The sequence below is a fragment of the Pecten maximus genome, chromosome 11 (assembly GCF_902652985.1).
Source record: "Pecten maximus chromosome 11, xPecMax1.1, whole genome shotgun sequence".
Taxonomy (NCBI): Eukaryota; Metazoa; Mollusca; class Bivalvia; order Pectinida; family Pectinidae; genus Pecten; species Pecten maximus.
In genome coordinates, this window is record NC_047025.1 from 35,923,866 (window position 1) to 35,934,795 (window position 10,930).

Sequence of the window (10,930 nt, forward strand, 5' to 3'; positions counted from 1 at the left end):
GCGCATCAACGACAGGTTGTATTATGGTATAGCCTGCAGTGTCTGTACGTCCGTCCATTAACTTTTCCCTGTTAGCACTCTCTAGCCTTTATTTATCAAACAGATTTTTATGAAACTTGCTACAAACATTCTATGGCACAATAGCTCAAGCAAGTTTTAGTTATGAAATATCGTGGTTATCTTTTAGCAGAGTGATGCCCCTTTTATTTAGCAGAGTTAGCCCCTGTTATTTCCAAATATAGGCAATGTGTATAAAATGCAAAAGTTTTCTATTTTTCCGTTCAATTTCTCTAAGATTTTGCACAATACAACTAGAAGCAATTATCTTTAACATATATTGCAGGCTTTTGGCTCATGTTTCACCTACTGGCATGACGACATTGTATATTTGCTCAGGCAAAGTTAATTCATTAACAATTCTTTGTTAGTACTGCTCTCTTACCTTTATTTATGAACAGATTTATATGAAACTTGCTACAAATATTCTATACCACAATAGTTTGAATAAGTGTGTGTTGCGGAATTTTGTGATTATTTTCACCAGAGTTATGCCCCTTCTATTGCCAAATATGGGCATTGTGTAGAAAATGCAAGAAGTTTTCTGTTTCTTATTCATTTCCTCTAAGATTTTGTTCACTACAACAAGAAGTAATTATGTTCAACATATATTAGGGGTTATGCCCATCAACAACTCTACAGTTTCCTGTGGTAGCTTTTCCAGTAACGGGCGTATCATGCTCTCGCTTACGGATCTTTTTATTTTTTAAAAATTTTATATTGTTTATACCAGGAAATCGACAAGGTTTGACTGGACGTAAAGAGAACCAAATCTATGTTTCTGTCATAGGAATAACAAGTGTGAGATAAAATAAGATAAGAGATGCTGTTTTAAATTAAAATAAACTCAGAGGACATTAGAATCAGTTGATTAACATGTAGCGGGAAGTTTTGTAATATTATTTGTGTATGCATATAACCATATCATTTGTTGTCTAAATTTGTTTTTTCAGACAAAGCAAATCTTGTTGGCTTCTAAGTTGGAATCTAACCACAGTTTAAGAGATTCCTGTATACGAGAGTCATCTCTAGAAACAACACCCAGTACTGACCTGGAGGAGTTGGATTCTGACTTCTTCTAAAATGTGGATTGGAGAGACCTAGACAAAATAGGCCTGGATGATATACCATTAACAAATAATGTAGTGGTTATCTGAAAATTCCTGGCCATCTAGCGTATATTGGCTGTGAAATGATTTGATTGGAAAAATATTTAAAAATTCACAAAATGAAGTCAGTCCAATTGAAGTTAAAGATATATGATTAAGGATGCTGAATTTAACTTGACCTTTGTTTCTGATGATAATGTTGTTTCAGAATATGTATGCCTAAAGGAGTTAAATTTCTATCAATAAGCCCAATATGCAAAATAGAAAAAAAATCCTAATGCATCAAAAGCATGACTGTTGAAGATTTATTAATATGTGTATTGACAAAATACCTGGGTAAAGTAAAAGAATTCTGAAAAAGATGATGTCAGAAGAAATATAGAACTAACCACTTATTTATGTTTTGACTTTACAAGAATCTAGATAACTGTACTACATGTACAAGTATTTTTAAATGTTGGCCTTATCATATTCTCTCCCCGCTCCAAGGACACATGCTTCAACAGAAGAATTGTAATGTTATAAATGATAATTGCCTGCATGCCCATTTCAGGTGCTGTGATAATCAGTATAATTTATACTTAATTAATTAGTAGTTAACTGCCAGTACATATCATTCAGTTAATAATGCATTTTGTTATCTACTTTTTTCACATGTTGAAAAATCTTTTGTTATGCTACCTCTAACGAAGTTGGGATAAATATCTCCTGAACAGGTTAAAGTATCCAGAATTGAATCAGGTCTGTTTGTATGACAGGATCAATCTTTACTGCGGGACTAATACTGCTGTAAAAGAAACATTTACAATAAAGTATTAAAAGATTCGCCCCTGAAATGGAATGAGGCTAGATTTGTAAAGATTCGCCCCTGAAATAGAATGAGGCTAGATTTGTAAAGATTCGCCCGTGAAATGGAATGATGCTAGATTTGTAAAGATTCGCCTGTGAAATGGAATGAGGCTAGATTTGTAAAGATTCGCCTGTGAAATGGAATGAGGCTAGATTTGTAAAGATTCGCCTGTGAAATGGAATGAGGCTAGATTTGTAAAGATTTGCCCGTGAAATGGAATGATGCTAGATTTGTAAAGATTCGCCTGTGAAATGGAGTGATGCTAGGTTTGTTTATTCCTGTACTAATAATGATATTCTAACCATTATACCAGTTCCTCAGGTCTCAGTCAGGCTCAGATTTGATATAATCCAGCATTCAGTTCTTGTTAAGTTTTAAAATATCAATCATCATCTTTTTGTTGGAATATCCTGAAATAACCATCTGCCATGTGTTGTTAAGTTTGAAATATGTATAACTGTTCAATTTAGGCACCAATACACAAGGACATTCCATGTTAGATATTTTACCTATAAATGCATATCATCGTGTTTAATTTTTAGACCTTTTAACCTGTGATCAGTATTGTAACCTGTCATGTGTGACAAGTTTACCTGTCATGTGTGACCAGTTTACCTGTCATGTGTAACCAGTTTACCTTTCATGTGTAACCAGTTTACCTGTCATGTGTGACCAGTTTACCTGTCGTGTGTAACCAGTTTACCTGTCATGTGTGACCAGTTTACCTGTCATGTGTGACCAGTTTACCTGTTGTGTGTGACCAGTTTACCTGTCCTGTGTGACCAGTTTACCTGTCCTGTGTGACCAGTTTACCTGTCGTATGTGACCAGTTTACCTGTTGTGTGTGACCAGTTTACCTGTCATGTGTGACCAGTTTACCTGTCATGTGTGACTTGTTTGGTACCTGTCCAGCCATTAATTTGTTATGCACTGATGTAATACACAGCATTGTTTTATGTTGCTTCCTCAAAAAATACACAATACATATTCCACTACTTTACATATTCCACTACTTTACATATTCCACTACTTCAGGACTTTCCCGGTGATTTCTACCTGTTTTAATGTACAACTTATATACCTGCACAATTCAACTTTTGTCTTTTAAGATTTTATTTTATATCTGGTAGGCAAGTGCAACATTTCTTGTTTTAATTTCTTCTTTTTCCAGCTGTCTCAGTTGGTAGTTTAAATGTTTCATATTTATTACAATTCTTATTCCCTTACATTTTAAGTAGTACAACGTAATTTCATTGTTCTCAAATTTTCTATTTCTTTGCATATCTTTTTACAATTTTCCTTGTGCTATTAACCTGGTAGCTATTTTACATATTTTCTGTTAATGTTCAATTTGCTCTGTTAATTTTTTCTCTGTATTTTCCAATAGCCATTTTACTTTTCTGTGTTGTCTGCAGCAGTTATCTTCTATTTCCAACTCTGTCCATGTCATATTACTTAATAGTTGATATAGTATATAGTTAATAAGCTGTAACATACATACTGTTGCGGTACTCTTGTTTTAGTGGTTTTCCCGCTAGAAGCATTATACTAATTAAATTATGATTGTGCCAATTGTCCTTTCTATATACAGTAAAACACGGTTATAACGAATCCCAGCGGACCAACTGAATCAGTTCGCTATATCGATAGTTTGTATTACGTGTATTACGAATTTTATTGTTTTTTCCTAAAAACGTCGCTGTATGAAAATATTAAAATAGAATTACAAGTAAATACAAATTAAAAGCGATTCAATTATTTTAAGTCAGTTATAACTTTCTGCAGAAACTTTTTGTGTGAGGCAAGTGTGTACAAAGTACTAAAAGCATCTGACGTATCATTTTGGGACTCCAGAAAATGGCCTGTCTCGTGTAAATAATCACTCGCCGTAGCACCACTGATTACGGAATGTTCCTCCTCTGACTCTATTTTCTCGTCTTCACTGTCCGAAACGTCTCATCTGCATCAGTCCTTTCCGTTGCGGTGACCTCTACCCCGGAAGCCTAGTTTTCATTAGCTCTAAGTCGCTTGATGATAAAGCCATTGCGAAACACACATGTACGGTGTACACACTAAGACATCTAAGAATGGATTAACAACTTAACATAACATCGACAAAACAACTCACGTTATTCAGAGGTCATCGAAAACATAACTCACCGATTCAATAGCCGTACAAATACATACCCTGAAACGTGCCCTCGGATGCCTCTCTCACTATAGTGTTAAAATAACATGGAATTTCAGCCGACGGGACCGCTAAATTGGTTCGTTATAGACAATATTTCGCTATGTGAAATTCGCAATATAATTACAGAATTACATAGAAGTAAGAGGGAGAATAGCTGGGGAATCAGAATGAGTTCGCAATATCCATAAAATCACTATAAGCGTGTTTGTACTAAATGTGTTTTACTGTACCTTTTTCTATAAGAACAATTTTAGTGCATCACTTTATCAATGTGCTAATCTGTTAAAATTCAAAAATCCACTTAAATTGGAGTATGCCAAATAAAGTACATTTTCTATATACATGTAGTTGATATAGTATGAACTTGGTAATTAACTGTTATGTTCATTCGTTGATATTGTACATTGTACTACTTATATTAAGACATTACCACACTCCAGTGTTCATTGTACTCTGTCAGATTGAATTGTCCAATCAAAGTCATGTTAACCTTAAGTCAAGTGAGTTATTAATTTAAAATTGCATCACTCAGAAATTAATGGTCATAGAAATGTCACCAGTTCAATAACTTCATTAACCCTAGGGTGTTATTTTAAGTAACTGGAGCCCCTGTTTTATCCATATTGTGTCAGAGTTAACTATAGCAATACACGGTACTAAATATTGTGTCAGAGTAAACAATAGCAATACACAGTATTACATATTGTGTCAGAGTTAACTATAGCAATACACGGTACTAAATATTGTGTCAGAGTAAACAATAGCAATACACAGTATTACATATTGTGTCAGAGTTAAAAATAGCAATACACGGTACTACATATTGTGTCAGAGTTAACAATAGCAATACACAGTACTACATATTGTGTCAGAGTAAACAATAGCAATACACAGTATTACATATTGTGTCAGAGTTAACTATAGCAATACACGGTACTACATATTGTGTCAGAGTTAACTATAGCAATACACGGTACTACATATTGTGTGGGGGTTAAAAATAGGAATACACAGTACTACATATTGTGTCAGAATTTACAATAGCAATACACAGTACTACATATTGTGTCAGAGTTAACAATAGCAATACACAGTACTACATATTGTGTCAGAGTTAACAATAGCAATACACAGTACTACATATTGTGTCAGAGTAAACAATAGCAATACACGGTACTACATATTGTGTCAGAGTTAACAATAGCAATACACGGTACTACATATTGTGTCAGAGTTAAAAATAGCAATACACAGTATTACATATTGTGTCAGAGTAAACAATAGCAATACACAGTACTACATATTGTGTCAGAGTTAAAAATAGCAATACACAGTACTACATATTGTGTCAGAGTAAACAATAGCAATACACAGTACTACATATTGTGTCAGAGTTAAAAATAGCAATACACAGTACTACATATTGTGTCGGGGTTAAAAATAGGAATACACAGTACTACATATTGTGTTGGAGTTTACAATAGCAATACACAGTACTACATATTGTGTCGGAGTTAACAATAGGAATACACAGTACTACATATTGTGTTGTAGTTAACAATAGCAATACACAGTACTACATATTGTGTCGGACTTAACAATAGCAATACACAGTACTACATATTGTGTCAGAGTTAACAATAGCAATACACAGTACTACATATTGTGTTGTAGTTAACAATAGCAATACACAGTACTACATATTGTGTCAGAGTTAAAAATAGCAATACACAGTACTACATATTGTGTCAGAGTTTACAATAACAATACACAGTACTACATATTGTGTCAGAGTAAACAATAGCAATACACAGTACTACATATTGTGTTGTAGTTAACAATAGCAATACACAGTACTACATATTGTGTCAGAATTAACAATAGCAATACACAGTACTACATATTGTGTCAGAGTTAACAATAGCAATACACAGTACTACATATTGTGTCAGAGTTAACTATAGCAATACACGGTACTACATATTGTGTCATAGTTAACAATAGCAATACACAGTACTACATATTGTGTCAGAGTTTACAATAGCAATACACAGTACTACATATTGTGTCAGAGTTAACAATAGGAATACACAGTACTAGTCAAGTGTTTGAAGATATTTTGTTATAGTTTTTAAGCCCACCATTATCAGGTGTTTATTTGTAGAAAACCATACAAATTCTCAAGACCACTTGTCCTTGCAGACTTAAATGGCATTGAACAAGTCTTCATATCTATGTATCAAATATTTGTCAGGTATTGTTCCTAAGTTCAGGATACCATTTAACAGATTTCCAAGGCTTAAACACTAACACAAACTCCTGGGTTATGAATGATATCATTAAAAAGCTATTTCAAGGATCTGTATACCATTAGCAGGGCTATTACTTGATCCTGAATACAATTAAAAAGACTATTCCAAGGTTTTGAATATCAAAAATGCTAATTCTAGGTTATGAATACCATACTATCAGTATTAATAGATTTCACATATCATCAGAATCTCCCGACATTGATACCATTAAAAGACTATTCCTAGTTTTATTTGACGTCAAAACTAAAGACTATACTTCATTCAGAAAACCATCAATGAGGTTTTCCTTTTTCTAAGTACAAAATGTACTACCAAAGTGGTAGATCTTGCATTCTGAATACCATTTCAAAGACAGTTGGCTCTTTCTATAAAATCTTTTCTAGGGTTCTGAATACCATTAAAACAACTATTACAGTGTTCTTAATACCATGAAAAGACTAGAGCTTGAATCCATATCAACTGTTCCTAGAATGGTTTGTCAGAAAGGCTATTTCTTGGTTCTGAATATCATGAACTAGGACAAGTAATATAAATGCAGTAGATCTTCTCATGCATTCCTTTTCATTATAGACATTTGGAACTCTCTTTATTTAGTGCTTTATGTACTTCTCATAGTAAACATTATTTGTATGTATATATTTTTGTGTTTGTTTAACTTTTAGATGTAAGTAAGCAATGCAATACCATTTTTGTATTTCTATACTTATATGAAATACATTGATAACATAACAGATACATAACCCAAATTGAAAGGCTAAGCTGCTCTCTATTTACAGATAAAATGTTACTATTGATATATCTGTTTATATTGTGTTACCAATTAAAACAATGTCAGCCTGTTTTCATCTATAAATTTCAATAATGATACATATATTAAATTGAATTATACAATGTTCGTACATGTTCTTAAGCTACTCATTGCCATGTTAACTATATAAGTTACATATTGATTTTTATATAATGATAAATGTATAGCCAAATGATGAATTGTATCCCTAGATGTAGTCCAATGATGAACTGTATCCCTAGATGTAGTCCAATGATGAACTGTATCCCTAGATGTAGTCCAATGATGAACTGTATCCCTAGATGTAGCACAGTGATGAACTGTATCCCTATATGTAACGTAGTGATGAACTGTATCCCTAGATGTAGTCCAATGATGAACTGTATCCCTATATGTAACGTAGTGATGAACTGTATCCCTATATGTAGTCCAATGATGAACTGTATCCCTAGATGTAGTCCAATGATGAACTGTATCCCTAGATGTAGCACAGTGATGAATTGTGTCCCTATATGTAAGGTAGTGATGAATTGTATCCCTATATGTAGCACAGTGATGAATTATATCCCTATATGTAGCACAAGATGAACTGTATCCCTATATGTAACGTAGTGATGAACTGTACCCCTATATGTAGCATAGTGATGAACTGTATCCCTATATGTAACGTAGTGATGAACTGTACCCCTATATGTAACGTAGTGATGAACTGTATCCCTAGATGTAGCAGTGATGAACTGTATCCCTATATGTAACGTAGTGATGAACTGTACCCCTATATGTAACGTAGTGATGAACTGTATCCCTAGATGTAGCACAGTGATGAACTGTATCCCTAGATGTAGTCCAATGATGAACTGTATCCCTATATGTAGCACAGTGATGAATTGTATCCCTATATGTAATCCAATGATGATGAATTGTTACCCTATATGTTGCAGAATGATGAATTGTAACCCTATATGTTGCAGAATGATGAATTGTAGCCCTTGATTAATTGATCTGGTAGCCAAGCACTGAATAAATTCTTTAATAATTACATTCCTGAATATGATGAAATGTTGAAGTGATTCCTTATTTTGCTTTTTAGCCCACCATCATCAGATGATGGACTATTCAAATCGCCCTGCGTTCTTGGTCCGTCCGTAAACAATTCTTGTTATTACAATTTCTCAGAAAGTACTGAAGGGATCTTTCTCAAATTTCATATGTAGGTTCCCCTTGATCCCAAGTTGTGCATATTACATTTTGAGATTGAGCAGAAAACAACATGGCCGACAGGCAGCCATCTTGGATTTTGACCATTGAAGTTTGTTATCGCTATTTCTCAGAAAGTACTGACGGGATCTTTCTCAAATTTCATATGTAGGTTCCCTTTTGTCCCTAGTTACGCATATTTCATTTTGGGGCCAGTCGAAAAACAACATGGCCGACAGGCAGCCATCTTGGATTTTGACAATTGAAGTTTGTTATCGCTATTTCTCAGAAAGTACTGAAGGGATCTTTCACAAATTTCATATGTAGGTTCCCATTGATCCCAAGTTGTGCATATTGCATTTTCAGATTGAGCAGAAAACAACATGGCCGATAGGCAGCCATCTTGGATTTTGACCATTGAAGATTGTTATCGCTATTTCTCAGAAAATACTGAAGGGATCTTCCTGAAATTTAATATGTAGGTTCCCCTTTGTCCCTAGTTATGCATAATGCATTTTGGAACCAATCTGAAAACAACATGGCCGACAGACAGCCATTATCGCTTAATCTCCAATTTCATATATAGGTTACCCTTGTTTGAAAAGTACTAGAGGGATGTTTCTCCATTTACACAGATTAGTAAGAGGAAGGGAAAAATAGAAAGAAGATCAATCTGACATGGAACCTATAAAGCTCATTCATTGGTGGGTGCCAAGATCCCTCTGGGATCTCTTGTTAAGTAGACTGTACTTAGCCTAGACAAACTTTGAAAATGAAACTTAATTAGAGGCTATGTGCATTATTTAGTATATATGTATAATAATCTGTTTGTAGAAAGAATAATTACTATATTTAGGAAACAAAATTATGTCAGACATAATGATTTATCAAAAATAAAGTGTGAAAACGTTTTTGAAGACTCTTTTGAAGAAGTTTATGTTTTGAAGTATCTGAAATGTCACCGATTAGAATACCCCCCCCCCCCCCCCCCCCCCCCCCCCCCCATAAGTACTGCTGAGCTATCATATCCTTCATTCTGTTTACAGTTATGAGTTGGGGGTTTCTGTATATTATTTGTTTGAATTAGGAGAAGATTTCATGTGGCATTATTGTAAAAATGTGATTTTCGAATGTAGCCCAAAATAGAGCAACGAATAGATTGTGCTGTGAAAATTGTGATTTTGATGCTTGTTTTTGCTAATTGTGTGTGATTACCATATACATGTACTTTGTTTATGTGAACCTGCGATGTTTTAATGCCAATGACAAGTAACGGGTATATAATTATGTATTCCTTTCAAGTATTGTTATTTTATACAATAAAGGTATATCCAATTGATATACATGTATTATCATTTGTCATTCAAAGGATTTACCTTTGTGGTTTTGTTTGGTTTTACACAATACCAAGTTATGGTGGCTCCCGTTTCATTTGTTTCTTTAACTCCAGGAAATTCCTTAACTTTAAATTTCCATTTAAAAAACATTACAGCATATAAGTGAAGTTCCTTAAATCCAATAATATATTCGTACAGAAAAATTGAAGTTAAGGAATTTCTAAACATAAAGAATGTAGATGAAACCAGTGTCATTTAAGGACAGTGTCTGAGAATGATGGGTTACAGATGGACGTTTTATAGTGGCAACGTACTGAAATGTCGCACCCAAACGATAACGAAATGCCCCACTCCGTCACATTTTAATGACAATGTTCAAATCTTATGTTAAGCAGAGAATGGAAAGTACCATTATATAGACTCTGTCTATACAGGGGACAGAAACCATAACCTTCCTCACAGGGGCGAACGCTCAATTACCGGTCAGGGGACAGAACCCATAATCAACCTTCCTCACAGGGGTAAACGCTCAACTACAAGTCTGTGAACAGAACCCATTACCTTCCTCACAGGGGCGAACCCATAACCTTCCTCACAGGGGCGAACGCCCAGCTACAGGTCAGGGGACAGAACCCATTACCTTCCTCACAGGGGCGAACGCTCAGCTACCAGTAAACATTTTCCCTGTCGTCTAATACTGCTTGTATAATATTATTAGAATGGTGGACCGTTTTGATAATTCAACATACTGTCCTTCCAGGTTTTTGCAGTTGTGGCGATGTGTTCGAGGAGTTGAAACCAAAAAGTAAATCTTCAAACATACCAGATTCAATTGAAGCACTAAGAATCAATATGTAGCTTCAGGTCATTGTGGGCATGTGGAGCAGAAGAGGCTCAATCGGCTTGGACTAGAAAGATATTTAAGGATCACCACTATATCGACCTAAAGAGTAGGACCCGCCAAGAACGCAACACATTTATTCGCGTATTCCTTGAAGACAACCATTTATATGCGTCGCCCGAGGCTGGTCTGGCCTGTCTCTACCCAATCCATGTACTATCAGCTTGTGGTCACTTGGGAGCTCTCAGG

At 34.7% G+C, this 10,930-nt stretch overlaps 1 protein-coding gene across 1 annotated transcript in view; it reads left to right on the top strand.

Annotated features, from left to right (window-relative positions):
- Window positions 1–8,355, top strand: part of LOC117337034 (snake venom 5'-nucleotidase-like) — a 29,123-nt gene extending 20,768 nt beyond the window's left edge. Inside the window, exon 13 of the mRNA XM_033897785.1 lies at window positions 1,011–8,355. Coding sequence (XP_033753676.1) covers window positions 1,011–1,139 — 129 coding nt within the window. The 3' untranslated portion in view covers window positions 1,140–8,355. The remainder of the gene's footprint in view (window positions 1–1,010) is intronic.
- Window positions 8,356–10,930: the final 2,575 nt, after the last annotated feature.